Source organism: Mobula birostris, chromosome 16 (assembly GCF_030028105.1).
Source record: "Mobula birostris isolate sMobBir1 chromosome 16, sMobBir1.hap1, whole genome shotgun sequence".
NCBI classification, from domain to species: Eukaryota; Metazoa; Chordata; class Chondrichthyes; order Myliobatiformes; family Myliobatidae; genus Mobula; species Mobula birostris.
The window spans coordinates 18,524,047-18,543,538 of NC_092385.1; the positions used below are offsets into that span (position 1 = coordinate 18,524,047).

The 19,492-nt window shown below is 40.8% G+C and overlaps 1 protein-coding gene across 4 annotated transcripts in view; it reads left to right on the forward strand.

Moving 5' to 3' along the window:
* The window catches only part of hdac11 (histone deacetylase 11), a 161,542-nt gene that overhangs the window by 92,607 nt on the left and 49,443 nt on the right, over nucleotides 1-19,492 (forward strand). For all 4 annotated transcript variants that reach the window (XM_072280367.1, XM_072280368.1, XM_072280366.1 and 1 more), the window contains one exon: nucleotides 3,035-3,131. In XM_072280367.1, the coding sequence (XP_072136468.1) occupies nucleotides 3,035-3,131 (97 nt within the window). The remainder of the gene's footprint in view (nucleotides 1-3,034; nucleotides 3,132-19,492) is intronic.

The following is a 19,492-nucleotide window of genomic DNA, read 5'->3' on the forward strand; positions in this document are numbered from 1 at the left end:
CTAATTTGTAGAACTTTGTTTTCACTTTGACACAAAAGAGTCTCTTCTGTTAATCAGTGTCAAAAATGCCAGATTAAATCCACTGTGATTCAATGTTGTAAAACAATAAAATGTGTAAACTTCTGGTGGGGGGGGTGGTGTGAGTACCTTTTATAGGGTGTATGTGCATTCTCTCTCTCCCTCGCCCTCACCCTCGCTTTCGATCTCTCTCTAAAATGTTAGCCTGTAACCGCTTGCGATCACGACTTTTAAAGTACATATTTACTTCGAAATTAAAATTTTAACACACAAGTTTATAGAATCCATATGTATTTTTGTTTATTGTTTCAGTTATGTCAGCACAAATGTTTCTAAAAACACCAAAGTAGTGCTGTTTAAAAGCAATGGTTTGAGATCAAGTGTTAGGTTGGTACCATATGTTAGTGTTCTGCTAAAATAAAAATAATTTTCTCACAAAGCCTGTTGGGATGTTTTGTTGAAATACTTTATGATTACTAAATAAATTAGGCTTTGAAATAAATTCGACAGAACTGGTGGGTAAGATAAAATCATAGAAGAATTGCAAGAAAATCAAACCCTTTCCAGTTTGTTTTAAATTAATACACAGGGGCTTAGCTGACTTCAGCTTCAATAGTGAAGATTATAAAATGCAGGAAGTGCTAGAGGTGCCCTTTTTGTCCTGGCATTTTTCAGATTTTGCTCCAGTGGGATGTGATTAATGACTACTCTGGATTGCCTTTGCACAGCACTTTATGTTGTGGTAAACACAAGCAGGATTAGAATTCATGAAAGAGGTTTATTATAGCATAAATAATGTAGCTTTCTTACGTAATGGTGTACAGACTATACTACTTGTCAGATTGCTATATGAATTCAGCAGACAGATGAGAGCTAATAATCCTCAAGCAAGTCTAAACCTGGGCTCCATATCCCTCTCACCATAAGACCTCTATTATATCATTTATGGCTACTTCCTGCCATAACAGGAAGCAGCAAGGCCTCGCAAGCCTTTTTAGTAAGATCATGGCTGATCATCTACTGCCTCAGCTGTCTTGTGCCATATCTAATGTCAGCCTTTGTTGCCTGAGAACCTTGTGACCTACCATGAATATGCTCATTGGCTGATGAGCATTCACATTCATTGTTCCGGGTAGTCTGGCCCCACTTTGGCTGAGATACTGATTCATGCCTTTCTCGGCTCTGAGCTTACCTGTTTTGTTGTTTTCATGACGACTAATCTGCCACCGCTGTCCCTTCCTGCACCCAACATCTCACATTCACATCATGCCTGAGGATATGCATCTCCCTGCTCAATTCTATCTACCGTCCCTCTCCTCTCCTCCAATACCACAGTCTATAAGCTCCTTCACTAATTCTCTTTAATTCTGACATTGGAACATTCCTTTTCTTCCTCTTTCAGCTTTTATCCCTTCCATCACAACCTTCATACTCGGGAATTGTTTTAATAACTTCATGATGAACCCTCAAGCAAGCTGTTGCAAACCTGCTTCTGTGAAATGTGTTGTGATTCAAAGTTCAGAGTAAATTTATTATCAGTGTCATCATATGTAACTCTGAGATTCATTTTCTTGCATGTATACTCAACAAATCCATAATAGAATAATAACCATAATAGAATCAACAAAAGGCCACGCCAACTTGGGTATTTACCAGTATGCAAAAGACAACAAACTGTAAATACAAAAAAAGAAATAATAATAATAAATAAATAGGTGATAAATATCAAGAACGTGAAATGAAGAATCCATAGGTTGTGGGAACATTCCGATGACCGGGCGAGTGAAGTTATCCCCTTTGGTTCAAAAGCCGGATGGTTGAGGGGTAATTACTGTTCTTGAACCTGGTGGTATGTTTCCTGGGACTACTGTACCTTCTTCCTGATGGCAGCTGTGAGAAGAGAGCATAGCCTGGGTGGTGGGGTTCCCGATACAGTAATGGATGCTGCTTTTCTGCAACATTTTACCCATGATGCACCAGGCCATATCCACTACTTGTAGTGTTAATAATACTCCATTAAATCAAGTTGGCAAACATTGATATTATTCATGATGGAATTCTTCGCTGCCTCATTAACAGAGGATAAAAGTTGGATTTTGAATTTTAGTGATGGAAATTGGATGGTTTGTTAATTTCAAACAGACGATTTAGTGTAGCCTTTGCTCCAATATTCTGGAATGCTCGCTTTGTTTTTCTGAGGGAAATGGCAGATCTGCTAATTAAATGTTCAGATGGGCACTTATAATATCATTTAGGCTTGACTGCTAACTTAATATGTGGGCTGAGCAAAGAATCTTTTGTGACTTTCCCATCCGATTAAGACCGTTAGATACAGGTGCAGAGTTAGGCCATTCAGTCCATTGAGTCTGCACTGCTAATGGGAGCAGGAGCCGGGGCTCGGAAGGAAAGCTTTGGCTTCAGCTACACAGAATTTCCCCATCCCAACCCACCTCAATATTGCAAGAGTCCCCTTCTTATCTTTATCTGAACATCAGGGTGTCGGACCCCTGTCCACCATCCATAGGCTCCATCCTGTTGATTTTCAATGGTTCAGAGAGGTGGTTAGGTTGCTAAGGTCCCTTGTTGTTTCGCTCCTGAGGTCAGGGGAATTTGGCACTTGCCCATTTAACTTTTAAAGTGTCAGGCTATTAAAGTTTTAGGCTGCTGCGATTGTCCCTTAATATTAAATGACCGTTGCATGCAGATACCATTTTATATTATTAGCTTACATTTTGTAAATAAAGATATTACAGACATAATCATATAATTAGAGTTAACGCTTGGATGTCCAAACAGAATTGTAAAACATAATGCTCAGATATTCATGAAGGAGTATAGTGAAACTCCTTGATTATTTTGAAACGTCGTTCAAATCTGAACAGATACAATGTAATCAAGAGTGTTGCTGTCTTAGAGGTACTTCAATATTATGCTGGCATATAAAATACTCTGTTATTTTTAGGAGTCCAGTGAAAAACATTAGTTAAAATAATAATTGTTTTTTTTAAATTCTTAGGGAAATGGACACGAAAGAGATTTTATGGATGACAACAGAGTCTATATTATGGATGTTTTTAATAGATATATCTACCCAGGGGATGGATTTGCCAAGCGTAAGTAATCATTTCTAAATTTCAAATATAATTAGCATTTCATCTCCAGATTTATATGCCGTGAATTTCTTTTTGTGTGGCAACATCTATAAATAATTTGTAAACACCTTTGATAAGAACCTGAATTTGTGTGATATCGGAATGATTGCTCGTGTGCAGAATCTGCATGAGCAATTGATCACAGAAATCTTTTTCATTTTACACTTGTCACATAATATCATGGGTTTCTGGAGGAACTACATACTGAGTATTCTGACAAAAGTAATGGTAGCATTGTGGTTAGCACAGCGCTTTACCATACTGGCCACCCAGGTTCAATTCCTGTTGCAGCCTGTAAGGAGTTTGTACTTTCTCCCCTTGACAGCATAGGTTATTTAGGGTGCTCTGGTTTCCTCCCACAGTCCAAAGATATACCAGTTAGTAGGTTAATTGCTCGTTGTAAATTGCCCTGTGATTAGGCTAGGATTAAATCGGGGGTTGCTGGGCAGCGCAGCTCAAAGTGTCAGAAGGGCCTATTCCACACTGTATCTCAAAAGTAAAATAAAATATAAAATCTCAGAACACAGGAAAGGAACTCACATCAAGTATCCTTCTGTATTAAATTAAATGTATGATGTACCCTTGCACCAGTTTATCTCTGTTCTTAATGTCAGATCTAATTTTCAGGAAAAGATTAGATTAGACAGATTTAAGATTATTAAGAGTTCTGCTGTATGAATGGCAAATCCAAATTTTCCTTTCAAAAGTTACAAAAGTCCTGTGATGACAACAGTGGTCACAGTCTGTGTTTAATGATAAGCCTAAAAAAAAATCAAGCTTGATTGTCCTTTTCAGAATAAGTGTTAGAAAGAGAAAAACAAATCTAAGCTTTGATGTCATTGTAGAATGTATTCAGTAGTTGAATTCATGAAGGGGAATGAACAGTCAATGTTATGGGCCCAGGCTCTTCATTAGGACTGGAAAGGAACATAAGAAATTGGAGCAGGGGTAGGCCATCTGGCTCATGTTGCCTGCTCTGCCATTCAATATGATCGTGGCTGATCTAACCATGGACTCATCTCCATCTACCTGCCTTTTCCCCATAACCCTTAATTCCCCTACTATGCAAAAATCTATCCAGCCTTGTCTTAAGTATATTTACTGAGTTAGCTTCCACTACTTCATTGGGCAGAGAAGGAGGCAGAAGCCAAAATAAGGAATTGGAGGGAGGGGCAGGAGTATGAGCTGGCAGGTGATTGGTGAAATGAGGTGAGGGGGAAGGTAGATAGGTGGGGGGAAGAATAAAGTAAGAAGCTGGGAGTGATAGGTAGAAGAGATAAAGGGCTGAAGAAGAAGGAATCTGATAGGAGAGGACAGTGGAAGAAAGGATTGAATGAGGGGAACCAGAATGGGCAGGTGAGGAGAAGAGAAAGGCCGGGGGGAATTAAAAACGAGGAAAGGAGAGATTGGTGAGAAATTACCAGGAGTTGGAGAAACTGATGTACGTGCTATTAGCTTGGAGACTATCCAGACAGAATATGAGGCAATGCTACCCCATTCTGTGTGTGGCCTCATCATGGCAGTAGAGCAGGCCATGGACGGACATGTCAGAATGTGAATGGGAAGTCAAATTGAAATGGGTGGCCACCAGGAGATCTTGCCTTTTGCAGTGGACAGGGCAACACTGCCCAACAAATCGGTTCCCCGACATGCGTCAGGTCGCACTGATGTGGAGGAGACTGTATCAGGAGCATTGGATACAATAGGTGACCCCAACAGAATTTCAGGTGAAGTGCTGCCTCACCTGGAAGAACTGTTTGGGGCCCTGAATGGTGGTGAGGGAAGCAGTATGGGGGCAGGCTTGCAGAGATAATGACAGGAGGGAGATAATTTGGGACGGGTGAGTGAACAAGCTTGTACTCCTACTCCTCCTCCTCCCTCAACCACGTAATTCTGACTTGTTCCCTCTTCCTTTCCAGACCTGATAGAGGGTCTCAGCCCAAAACGTCACCTGTTTTCCCCCCTCCATAGGCGCTGCCTGACTTGCTGTACCTTTTGTGTGTGTGTGTGTTGCTCAACATTCCCCAGATCTCTTGTGTTTACTAGTTGAATTTGATTGTTTAATCTTTGGCACTGATCAGTGCTTTACATGTAATGCCATGGTCCACATTAGGCCTCTATAATTGTTGGTGCTCCTTAAGGGTGACAAAGTGCTTTGCTTTATAGATGAAGTTTAGGCAGAATAACCTTATTGTGCTCTTCTGTTCTTGAGATATGGCCTACTACGCCCAGTATCCCTAGATTGAAAGAGTCAGCGCAATTCTGCTCCTGACATTATATGGGATCAGGTGTTTCCAGGCAAGCACAGATAGTGATGAAATTATGCATTTTCCACATTGAAAACATACCAGAGGGCTCCATGACTGAATTTCTAGGTTTACCACAATGTCTATTTAAAGTTTTTGAAGTTCTGCATAAAGCGATCTCGGGTTCCTAAATGTTACTCAATGTTATGTTGTTTATTCTTTAAAATCCTTGCCTCCAAACTTAACACCATGAATTGATAAGATATTTCAAGTTCAAAAATGCAGCATGAAAAATGTCTGTGTTATAGTTGTTAATAATGAAATAACTACACTAAATCACATGTAAATCAGGTGTCAATTAAACCATCCTTTCCTTACAGTCCGTGACCTCTTGATTCAGTGCATTTGGGTGGTTTTGTGATTTCATTGCTAACAGTCCAATCAATATCAGATATTAGGGCCCTGCTGTAATAAAGCCAAGATATTTGAAATTATTTTGGCCTCATCCTTCCAGACTCCTGTTCTGTCTGAGGAAAGGTAACTTGTACTGGTATGGACTCCATCCACACCTATTTTAATTGGGTCTGTAAAGGACCTCTGTGTAGACCTCATAGACTCCCTTTGGGGGATGGAATGTTGAGGAAAATAGAAGCACTATTGAGAACCTCGTGTGCACTGCCTGTTGATTAAACACGGAGTGCATTACTTTGCTGAGTGGAGCCAGCACTAATTTGCTGAACAGGAGATTTTTTTATTTGGATCAAAGGAGGACCAATTAGATTTACCTAAGACTGCAAAGATTCAGCAATCCATAACTGATGGAGAAAAGCAGCAATGAGAGCAGTAAAATGGCTGTGCCCATTATTAGAACAGAGTTATAACATAGCATTTTGCCTGATTTCAGAATCCGAATCAAGTTTACTGTCACCAATGCAAATCGTGAAATTGTTGTTTTGTGGCAGCAGTAATAAATTGCCATAGATGACAATAAAAATAAAGAAATAAATAATGTGAAAAAGGAACCTTCTTTTTGATCAAATTCATTGACATCTGTACTGATGTACTAAAATAATTGAATTGAACACTAAGAACCCAGGAAAAATCTTGACTATCCTCTTCAAACCACACAGAAAATCTATAGAGAGACTGTCGCAGGTGCACAAAAATTATAATACATCAAAATTAAGAAATTGGACAGGTTGGGGCTTCTTACTTTAAAAAACAGTACACTGAAAATGATCGAAACTCTTTAATATTATGGTAATTTGATGCTGTAGACATGGAGAAGATACTTCCATTGGAGGAAAGTCCAGAACTAATTATAAGATGCTCAAATATATTTAAAGAGAAGTTAAGAAAAAGCTCTTTAACCAAGTGGAGTTGCAGAGGCAAGTGGAGAAGATGCATTTAAAGCAAAGTTAGTTTAATATTATAAGCAAAAAGCAAAGGAGTATTGCTGATCTTTTTAAAACCATGCAGATTATTGAAATCTGAAAGAAAAAGAAAAAACGCTGGAAATTCGCAGCAGCAACCGTGGAAAGATAAACAAAATTTACTTCTTAGCTTGAAAGCCTTTCATGAAATCTGGAAAAGACAAGTTAGTTTTATGCTACAAAGAAGATGGAGGCGGGAGAATACTCTCATCAGATTAGATGAAATATTATCGATAGAGACTTGCATGAAACTTAAACTCTGCGAACTATGTTCAATTATGTTTGGGTTGTGCCCTATGCATTTTGGAGTATGACATCCATTTCATGTTCACTGAAGTCAGTTACAACTGTGATGAATTTGATCTTTCATAACCAATTTCTAAGTTGATGGTCGAGGAGTCACCTGTCCATTTGATGTTTTTATTTATCTAGATTGTTTGGAAATTGTGACTTGAATTTTCTTCTCTGGCTAATGTACCTACTAGTTCTCAATATGTAAGCATAGATTATTTCCACAGAAAATTTCACTGCCAGCATCAAAACTTTTGGATTAGAGGCTAAAGAGAAATAAGTAAAGATTCAAACAAGCTTTCACATATATCTCATGTGTGGTGGTCATTTCATTTGTATCTGCTTGTTGGCTCTTTGCACTGCAAGCATGAGAAGTACCTACTTTGGCACTATTTGATCCACAGCTAGCTATCTTTTTGATTAGTGTCAGATAAATTGTGAGTCCCTGTGTTACCTGCAGAGTCTGCAATGTGTGTGGGAGTTGGAATGCTGGTTGCTGTGTACGGCTGCTTCACTTAAAAGTTTGTAGATGCTGATTCTTCTTAAATTTACTGTGTGGCTGAGAAAATCTATATTACATTCTCTATCATGCTGGATCTGGGAGGCTGCACATGTCAAAGCTGTCAAATCATTTATAAGGATTATTTTGTTTTTAATTCATTCTGTGCTCTTGATGAACGACAGAACAGTCTCAAAGGACCAGATGGCCTAATGCTGCTCCTATTTTTTTTTGAGCTTTTCTGTTCAAATTATATTTGTCATTGAAATAAATAATTACAAAGGCTAAGATCCACATACAACTACGTTAGTTTCTACATTTTTATCTGCTATTTATCTAATTGTGTTAAGTGGACAATTTAACTTCTACTGAAAAGGGACAAGGGATTGTGTTGAATTTTGACCTTTTCTCCTTTAAAATATAATTTATTGCTGAATTTCAAATAAAATTAAAGCAGATGGCACAAAAATTCAACAAAAATTGTAATGGAATTGTGCCCATTCACTCATCAGCAAATGCTTTGTCTACAATAGCTGAGCACCATTTCAATGGAAATGAAAATCAGATTTCTCGAACTTGCAACTGATCTGCAGTGTCGACTTTACAGCCAGATGGCAAACTGAAAATCTACTCTGAAAGTTTTTATTTCTTCAAAACTTCCAAATAAAATTATGTTCAGATTCTGCTGCCTTCAAACCAATCCTTTAATCCTTTAAACAGGAGACGACTAGTCAAAGTGACATCTGTGATCAAATAGAGTGAATAGGTTTGAAATTCATTTAAACACAGAGATCTCTGTTCACTCTCAGGGTAAGTAACATTAAACCAAAAGTAATGACTCCTGAAGCAGCCAATGGGAGTTAACATGCATTCACTGTTAAGAATACAACTATAACTACAAACCTTGGCAGTATTCAAGTTCTGTTTAAGAGGATCAATGCAATATGTTAAATACCGTTACCTGCTCAATAATTGTTCTGGAATCATTAACACTTCCATTTCCAATTATTGTAAACTATGTGCAAAGGGGAAAAACATGTATTTAGATACAAGAAATTCTTTGAATGCTGGAAATCAAATCAATATGCTCCTGGATCTTGGCCTCAATACATCTTTGTGCAATTGAGGCCTTGATTTCCTCACTTCCATACCCCAGTCAGTTCAGGCTGGCAACAGCATCTCCTCCACAATCTCCATCAGTGCAGGTGCAGCACAAGGCTGTGGGCTTAGGCCTCTGCTCTACCCGCTCTACACTTAATGACTGTGTGGCTAAGCACCACTCCAATGCTACATTCAAGTTTGCTGACAATACCACTGTTGTAGTCTGAATCAAAGGAGGTGATGAATCATCGTGTAGAAGGGAGACTGAAAATCTGGCAGAGTGGTGCCGTAACAACCTCTTAATGACCAAGGTGCTGATTATTGACTTCAGGAGAAAGAAACCAGAAGTCCATGAGATAGTCCTCATCTAAGGTTCAGAGGTGAAGAGGGTCAGCAACTTTAAATTCCTCAGAGTTATCATGTCCTGGGCCCAGCACATAAGTGCAATTATGAAGAAAGCATGGCAGCACCTCTACTTCCTTAGGAGTTCGCGAAGAACTTCCTTAGGGGTTTGTGTGATGACTAAAACTTTGATAAACTTCTACAGATCTGTAATGGAGAGTGTATTGACTGGCTGCATCATAGCCTGGTATGAAAACATCAATGCCTTTGAATGGAAAATTCTACAAAAAGTGGTGGATACGACCCAGTCCATCATGAGTAAAGTGGGTAAAGCCCTCCCCACTATTGAGCACATCCACATGAAATGCGGTTGTAGGAATGCAGCATCCATCAAAAGGGATCCCCACCACCCAGCTCATGCTCTCTTCTCACTGCTGCCATCAGGAAGGTGGTACAGGGGCCTCAGGACTCACACCACCAGGTTCAGGAACAGTTGTTGCCCCTCAACCATCAGGCTTTTGAAACAAAGGGGATAACTTCACTCAACTTCACTTGCCCCATGTTCCTGCAGCCAATGGACTCACTTTCAAGGATTCTTCATCCCATGTTCTTGATATTTACTGTTTATTAACTTTTTATTAATATTCCTTTTTTATCTGGACAGTTTGTTGTCCTTTGCACTCTGGTTGAACAGCTGAGTTGGCGCGGCCTTTGATTGATTCTGTAATGGTTATTATTCTATAGATTTATTGAGTGTGCCTGCCAGAAAATGAATCTCAGGATTGCACATGGTGACATATGTCTAGTTTGATAATAAATTTACTTTTGATCTTTTTTTTGAGCACAATGCTGGATGAATTCAGCAAGTCAGGCAGCACCTATGGAAATGAATAAACAGGTGAAATTTCAGGCCGAGACCTGGTCAAAATTTCGACTGTTTATTCATTTCCATAGATGCTGCCTGACCTGTTGAGTTCCTCAGTGTATTTAGTCTGTTGCTATATTTATAAAGCAGCTTTATTGCCCTTAAGATCCCAAAGCACTTTAAAATCCATTTACTGTTTAATGTAGGCAAACATGATAGCCAATTTATTCATATTATCTCCGTAAACCACCATCTAGGAAAGGAAAGAACACAACAGTTTCTGCAGATGCTGAAAATGCAAAGTTACACACATGAAGTTCTGGAGGAACTCAGCAGTTCAAAATTCAAAGTGAATTCATTATTTAAGTACATATGCGTCACCATATGCAATGCTGAAATTCATTTTCCTGCAGGCATACACAGTAAAGACAAAAAACACAGTAGAATCAATGAAAAACCGCACCCAACAGGATGGACAAACAACCAATGTGCAAAAGACAACAAATTGTGCAAATACTAAAGAAATAATAAATAAATATACAATAAATATTGAGAACATAAGATGCAAAGTCCTTAAAAGTGAGTCCATAGTTTGTGGAAATGGTTCAGTGATGGAGTGAGTGAAATTATCCCCTCTAGCCCAACAACCTGAAGGCTGAGGGGTAATAAGTATTCCTGAACTGGGTGGTGTGGATCATGAGACTTCCGTGCCATCTTCTGAATGGCAGCAGCGAGAAGAAGGCTTGACCTGGATGGTGGGAGTCCTTGGTGATGGATGCTGCTTTCCTGCAACGTGCTCCATGGAGATGTGCTCAAAGGTGGGGAGGGCTTTACCTGTGATGAACCAGACTGTATCCACTACTTCTTGTTAGGACACAAATGTCAGGCAGCATCTATGGGAAGGAATAAAGTGACAAGATTTTGGGCCGAGAACCTTCATCAGGACTGGAAATAAAGGGGGAAGAAGTCAGAATAAGAAGGTGGGGGAGGAGAAGGACTACAAGCTGGATGGTAATAGGTGAAGGCCAGAAGCGGTGGGGGGGTGGGGGGATGAAGTGAGAAGAAGTAAAGGGCTGAAGAAGGAGAGATCTGATAGGATAGGACAGCGGGCCATGGGAGAGAGGGAAGGAGGAGGTGCACCAAAGGAAGGTGATAGGTGAGGTGAGAAGGGGTAAGAGGGGAGCCAGAATTAGAACTGGAAATAGAGAGAAAGGGGAAAGCAAGAAAGCACCAGAAGGTATAGAAATCAATGTTCATGCCCTCAGATTGCAGGCTACCCAGATGGAACATAAGTGCAGTTAAATGTGTGTAATGACCAGCCTCCTGAAGCTCTTCAGGATAAATGTGAGGTTATCCACTCTGGTGGCAAAAACAGGAAAACAAATTATTATCTGAATGGTGGCCGATTAGGAAAAGGGGAGGTGCAACGAGACCCGGGTGTCATTATACACCAGTCATTGAAAGTGGGCATGCAGGTACAGCAGGCGGTGAAAAAGGCAAATGGTATGCCGGCATTCATAGCAAGAAGATTCGGGTACAGGAGCAGGGAGGTACTACTGCAGTTGTACAAGACCTTGGTGAGACCACACCTGGAGTATTGTGTGCAGTTTTGGTCCCCTGATCTGAGGAAAGACATCCTTGCCATAGAGGGAGTACAAAGAAGGTTCACCAGATTGATTCCTGGGATGGCAGGACTTTCATATGATGAAAGACTGGATCGACTAGGCTTATACTCGTTGGAATTTAGAAGATTGAGGGGGGATCTTATTGAAACGTATAAAATCCCAAAGGGATTGGACAGGCTAGATGCAGGAAGATTGTTCACAATGTTGGGGAAGTTCAGAATGAGGGGTCACAGTTTGAGGATAAAGGGGAAGCCTTTTAGGACCGAAACTAGGAAAAACTTCTTCACACAGAGAATGGTGAATCTGTGGAATTCTCTGCTACAGGAAACAGTTGAGGCTAGTTCATTGGCTATATTTAAGAGGGAGTTAGATATGGCCCTTGTGGCTAAAGGGATCAGGGGGTATGGGGGGAAAGCTGGTACAGGGTTCTGAGTTGGATGATCAGCCATGATCATACTGAATGGCTGTGCAGGCTCGAAGGGCCGAATGGCCTACTCCTGCACCTATTTTCTATGTTTCTATGATACAAGTCAGAGCCACAGTGCAGTAGTCGTTCAGGCATATTAATTTGTTTATTTTTTAGGTACTGGGAGGAAAGTGGTTTTCTAAAAGCAGGTGGAATGCTGCTGTACATAATGTATTTGGATTTTTAAAAAGGCCCCTGTAAGGTTACCGCCTAAAAGAGTATTATGCAAGATATGGCTCATGGGAATGAGGGCAATATATTAACAGATGGAAGATTGGTTAACAAATGGGAGACAATGAAAGGCGATAAATGGGTCATTTCAAGCTGGCAAGCTGTAACTAATGAGGTACATTAGGGGTCTGTCCTGGGGGATTCATTTATTTACAATCTGTATTAATGATTGAGATGTAGGAGTGAAATGTAATATTTTTAAGTGTGCATTCAATTCAAAGCAAAGTGGAATAGAAAGCTATGAGGAGAGTATAACAAGTTTTGAAAGAAAGATAGACAGGGTAGATGATGAGCAAGACGAAGACAGGAGAGTAATGTGAAATATGGGAGATTATCTACTTTAGTAAGAAGAATAGAAAAATTGAGAAAATAATTTGCAGTGTCTTGTAGTGGGCCCCACACAAGGTCTGCATCTTCACTAAACACTGTAGACACATCCCTTCATAGTGTGTTCTGAACAGTATTTAGGCTGTGGGACGGGGACCTAAGATACCGCCTATAACTTTCTAACAGCTCCTACTGTCAAAAGGTTATTCGCTGATTACAAGTGTATTTGACTAAAACAAAATAAAAATTTAAAAAGCTATAAACGTTAAGATTAAGTTTTAAGAATAAAGTTGGCTTTATTTAATTGTCAAACGCATATTTACATGGAGGTAGAGAAGAAAATAAAACAAATTATTTTCTAAACCTGCCTTCTAAGTGAAGATTGGCAACACCATCAAGAATGCTAACCATGCCATCCCACACTGCACTTTGGAAAGTCTGATCACCTGGCTGTACTTCTTATAGGCATCCGTTAGTCTCATGAGACCATGGATTTGCGCCTTGGAAGGCTTCCAGGGCGTAGGCTTGGGCAAGGTTGTATGGAAAACCAGCAGTTGCCCATGCTGCAAGTCTCCCCTCTCCACACCACCGATGTTGTCCAAGGGAAGAGCATTAGGACCCGTACAGCTTGGCAACAGTGTCGTCGCAGAGCAATGTGTGATTAAGTGCCTTGCTCAAGGACACACAGGCTGCCTCAGCCAAGGCTCGAGTCTAGTGACCTTCAAATCACTAGACAAATGCCTTAACCACTTGGCCACGCGCTAACACTCTGTACTTCTACCCCCAGCATAAAGGCAGAGATTGAGGACCGCAGTACCAATGGAAAGAACCACAAAACTATGTTTTGAATCAGTGGACTGGACAATATTCAGGAATTCATCTTCGAATCTGAATGAATACATCACAGTTGCCTCTGACTTCATCAAGGTATGGAGATCCTAAGATACCCAGTCGTCAAGATCCCCCTCTCAGCCTCACCAGCGTAGTCCAAAGGAAAGCTTATGAAGCAATATCTTTGGCACCAGCTTGGCTGCAGGAGCTGCTGGAAGGATGTTCAATGACGTCCAGCTGCCTTAGGGGCTCCACTCCGGATTTGCTGTCTGGGTTTACTCCCGTAGCCTTCGTCTCTCTTGAGGCTGCCCTCAAGGCAGTGGGGCTTTTTACCCATAGCTGGGGATCTGGTTCAGAAGCACCAGGGCGTGTCCACACACCGGTGGGTCTGTGTGCTACGTGGGCAGGGGCTGGACCTCCTCCCCATCCTCTGTCATTCAGCCTGAGTCTGAAAGGAGCTTAGTTTCTGTACGTCACCAGCGAAAATGTACCACATGAGCCTTGCTAGTGGAGAGGCTATGAACACGTTCAGCTCACCCCGCTGGCAAGACTGCTAGCCAGCGGTGGAAGCTGAAAGTGAGAATGACAAACACTACCTAGTACACTACCACACTGGATGCATCATGACAACCATTTTGACACCATAAAACTACACCTATGTGAAGTAAGCAGCATCTGGTGACAAAAGGGCAACAACCATACCAGTGCCCAAGAAGAGCAGGATGATCTGCCTCAGTGACTATATGCCAGTTGCACTCACTTCTATTATGGTGAATGTGCTTTGAGAGTTGGTCATGGCCAGAACCAACTCCTGTTTAAGCAAAGACCTGGACCTGCTCCAATTTGCCTGTCGCCACAATAAATCTACAGCGGTTGCAATCTCACTGGCCCTCCACTCTGACTTGGAGCACCTGAACAATGGCAATACCTACATCAGGCTGCTTTTTATTGATTACAGTTCAGTATTCAACACAATCATACCCTCAGTACTAATCAACAAGTTCCTACGGCCAGATTTGGGAACGGCTTCTTTCCAACTGTGATAAGACTGCTGAACAGATCCTGACCCGAATCTGGGCCCTACCCTCCAAATATCTGGACCTGTCTCTCGGTTTTTTTTTTGCACTACCTTACTTTCCCTTTTCTATTTTCTATTTATGAGTTATAATTTAAATTTTTAATATTTGCTATCGATTTGTATTCCAGGGAGCGCGGAGCGCAGAATCAAATATCGCTGTGATGATTGTACGCTCTAGTATCAATTGTTTGGCGACAATAAAGTATATAAAGTAATAAATCATGGGCGTCTGTACCTCCCTCTGCAACTGGATCCTGGATTTTTTCATCGGGAGAGCACAGTCAGAAATAACATCGCTTTCGTGCTGACAGTCAACACTGGTGCACCTCAGGGGACTGTGCTTAGCCCACTGCTGAACTTTCTACACCCATGACTGTGTGGCTAGGCACAGCTCAAACGCCATCAGTAAATTTGCCAATGACACGACTACTGTTGGCAGAATTTCAGATGGTGAGGAGCAGGAGCACAGGAGTAAAACAGATCAGCTGGTTGAGAGTTGTTGCAACAACAATCTTGCACTCAACGCCATTAAGATTAAAAAAAAATTGTTTGTAAACTTCAAGAAGAGGAAGTCAAGGGAACACACATCAGTCCTCATCAAGGGATTGGCAGTGGAAAGGGTGAGCAATTTCAAGTTACTGGGTGTCAGCATCTCTGAAGATCTATGCTCGGCCCAACATGTTGATGAGGTTACAAAGGAGGCACGACAGCGACTGTATTTGTTAGGACTTTGAAGAGATTGGATTTGTCGCCAAAGACTACCAAATTCCTGCCTATGTACTGTGGAGAGGACTCTAACTAGTTGCATCAATGTTTGGTGAAGAAGGGCCGCTGCACAGGATCAGAAAAAGCTGCAGAGAGTTGCAAACTCTGGCAGTTCCATCATGAAGGACCACATCACCCAGGACCTGCCCTCTTCTCATTGCTACCATCAAGGAGGAATATATATTTATTTTTATGATTGTAATTGATAGTGTATCCCATTGTACTGCTGCAAAACAGCAAATTTTACAACATATGCCGGTGATATTAAACCAGTTTCTGATTCTGCTGGCTATTGCAAATCTGAGGGGCATCACTGACCAAGAGAGTTCAATAATTTGTGGAACTCTGTTAGGCTTGGTATGTCTTTTGGAAAAGAGAATTGAATCATCTGACCTTCAACATGCTCCTGACATCCATCTTGCATTGCACAGGCACAGATGTCTAGAAGATGCCTCTTTGTAGTTTATCGTCAGCTGGCAGGTCATCTGGATCCGCTGCTAACTCGCTTCAGCCTATTATCTAAATGGTGTGACGCTATTAAATGCTGGTATACAGGGAGATGTAGGTGACCTTGTCCACCGAAATAAAAATGTGATGTTACATCTTCTGGTGGAACATACAATTATAGTTATAAGTATAAGTGTAAATAAGTCTTGATGCAACTTTACCAGCTGTTGTGAAACCGTGTGCCGGTCTGGGTTCCTTATTTAAGGAAGGATATACTTGTTTGGGAGGCAGTGCACAAAAATTCACAGTACTGATTCCTGGGGTGCTGCTTTTGTCTAAGTATAACTAGACTGAACAAATGGGGTTTAGAAAAATGAAAATATGATCTTACTGAAGTGTATGAAGTTCTCAAGGAGCTTGCCAAGACAGGTCTACACCTTAGAGGGGAAACCTTGAAATAGGGAGTATAGTCACTGGATATAGAGGCAGTCACAAGGCGAAGATGAGGCAAAATTTCTTTATAAGGTACTGAATCTTTGAGTCATAGACTTCTGTTGCATGGGAACAGACCCTTCGGCCCACTGAGTCCATTCCAGCCATTAACTACCCATTTTCACTCATCACTAATCCCATTTTTATCCTCCCCAAATCCCCATCCACTTCCCTCATATTCTACCAAACTCCTGCTGTCCAAGGCTAATTTACCATGGGCAAATAACCTACTCATTCCCATGTCCTTAGGATATGGGAGGAAACCAGAGAACCTGGCAGAAGCCCACACGGTCACAACGTTGTGCAAACCCCACAATGATAACACTGGAGGTCAGGATGGGACTGGAGCTGTGAGGCACTGCTCTATTGAAGGAGCTTATGGTAAAGGAACCCTTAAGGGGAAGTGATCACAGTATGATAGAACTCATCCTGCAGTCTGAGAGGGAGGGAATCTAAAATAGGATATATTGGTATTATGGTTGGTAACTGTAGAAGCATGAGAAAGGGGTCAGTACTAGCGATAATAATAGTGCAGCAGTAGCTGGAGCTACTGGAGTGATTCAGAAGGTTTAGTTCATCTTGAAGAGTAAGTATTGTAAAGGGAGGATGAGGCAACGGTGGCTGACAAAGGAAGTCAAAGACAGCATAAAAGCAAAAGGGAGTGTGTACAAGTTAGCAAAAATAATGGAAAGCTTTCAAAATTCAACAGAAGGCAGCTAAGATGCAATGGGCGAAAAGATGAAATATGAAGGTAAACTAGCCAATGATGTAAAAGAGAATAACAATTTTTGTTCAGATCCATATCGAGTAAAACTGAGGTAATGATGAACATCAGATCACAGGTAAATGACGTTGAGGAGATGGTAATGGGGAACAAAGAAATAGCGGACAAACTGAATGAATACTTTATTTACATCAGTCGTCATTGTGGAAAACGATAGCAGTGTGCCAGAAACTCTAGAGTCGGGGGCAGAAGTGAGTGCAGTCATTATTACTAAGGTGAAGGTGCTTGGGAAACTGAAAGGTCTGAAGGTAGTTATGTCATCTGGACCAGATGGACTACATCCCAGGGTTCTGACAGAGGTAGCTTGAAGAGATTGTGGAGGCATTAGTAGTGATATTTCAAGAATCACTCAATGCTGGAATGGTTCTGGATGACTGGAAAAATGCAAGTGTTGCACCACCATTTAAGAAGGGAGTGAGGCAAAAGACTGGAAATTATAGGCCAGTTAGCCTGACTTCAGTGGTAGGCAAGATGTTAGAGTCCATTATTAAGAATGAGGATTCGGAGTACTTTGGGGCACATGATAAAATAGGCCAAAGGTTGGATAGTTTCCTTAAGCCAAAATCTTGCCTGACAAATCTGAGGAACTAACAGTCAGAATAGACAAAATGTTGACTTGGATTTTCAGAAAGCCTCTGACAAGGTGCTGCTCATGAGGCTGCTGAAGAAAGTAAGAGCCCGTGGTATTCCAGGACAGATACTAGCATGGATAGAAGATTAGCTGACTGGCAGGAGGTAAAGAGAGAGGATAACTAGCCCTTTTCTGGTTGGCTGCGAGTGATTAGTGGAATCAAAGTGGTTGGCGTTAGACCCTCTCTTTTCACAATATATGTTATTGTGTGACAGAATTGATGGCTTTCTGGCAAAGTTTGTGAATGGCAGAAAGGTAGGTGGAGGACAGGTAATGTTGAGGGAGCCGGGAATTTGAAGAGGGATTTGATAGATTAGGAGAATTGGTAAAGAAGTGGCAGATGGAATACAGTGTAAGAAAATGTATTGTTATGCACTTTGAAGGAATAAAGGAAATTCTATTTTCTAAATGGAGAGCAAATTCGAAAATCGGAGGTGCAGAGGGACTTGGGAGTCCTTGTGCCAGATTCCCTAAAGGTTAACTTGCAGGTTGAGTCGATAATAAGGAAGGTAAGTGCAATGTTAACATTTATTTTGAGAGGACTAGAATATAGAAGCAAGGAAGCAATGCTAAAACATTGTAAGGAATTAGTCAAACTGCACTTGGAGTATCGTGAGCAGTTTAGGACCCCATATCCAAAAAGGGAGGGTCCAGAGGAGTTTCCTGCAATGAAAGGGTTAACATATGAGGAGTGTTTGATGGCTGTGCACCCATACTCACTGGAGTTTTGAACAATGAGGGGAAATCTCATTGAAACCTACCAAGTACTGAAAGGACTAGATCAAGTGAGTGCTCATGGAGAGAATATTGCAATAGTGGGAGAGTCTAGGACTAGAGGTCACAGCCTTCGAATAGGAGGGGGTCTGGTCCCTTTAGAACAGAGAAGAGGAGGAATTTCTTTAGCCAGGGGGTGGTGAATCTGTGGAATTCTTTGCCACAGGCAACTGTGGCAGCCAAGTCATTGAGTATATTTAAAGTGGAGGTGGCTAGGTCATTGATTAGTAAGGGTGCCGAATGCTATAGGGAAATGGCAGAAAAATGGGATTGAGAGGGATAATAGATGAGCTATAATCAAATGGTGGTGCACTCTCAATGGTCCGAATGGCTAATTCTGCTTCTATGTCTTATGGTCTTTCTAGCTGTGCTACCCTGCTGTCCTTTGGCATTCATCTGGTTAATTAGACTTTTGTTAGATCATTTATTAGGCTAAAGAAATATATAAAGTTATGGAATAAATTGAAAAGTGGAGTTAATCCATAATCTTATCGAATGTTAATCTCAGCAAAGACCTTTTCACATCCTGTGCCTTCTCTATATCTATTGTTGCGTTTTGGGTGGGTTTTTCTTTCTTCCAGACACTTGCACGTCAGCAATTTTCTTGTAATAAATCTATTGGAACCACATTAACTGTCTGAAAATCATTACATATTATATGCAGATTACAGAATATGTACAGGGTATGCAGATAGTAAACCAGAGCCTTTACTTTGATATGCAGGAAGAGAAAGGGAAGAGACTGGCATTTGATGAGCCAGCTATTTGCAATAATTTGGTATACAGTTCTTCACTTCTATGATCCTCTCCATTCATCATTTCTTGAACTTCCTTCAACTTTACCGTGCAGAATTATTTTTTCTTGCAGCTTGCCAGTCAAATAAGGCATTCTTGTCTTTATGTTCATTCAGTTGCCATTGAATTTACTAAATATCCCTGTTTCTAATGAGAACATTAGTTGTAGTATCAGCGTTCTTTATATTCATGGTCAAATTCTTCATTTTATTGTTTGAGGAAAAAAATTGAGCTTTAATTAATTGAAGATAAATTATAATCGTTGATGATGCATATTAGTAGTTTATGCACATTTAATA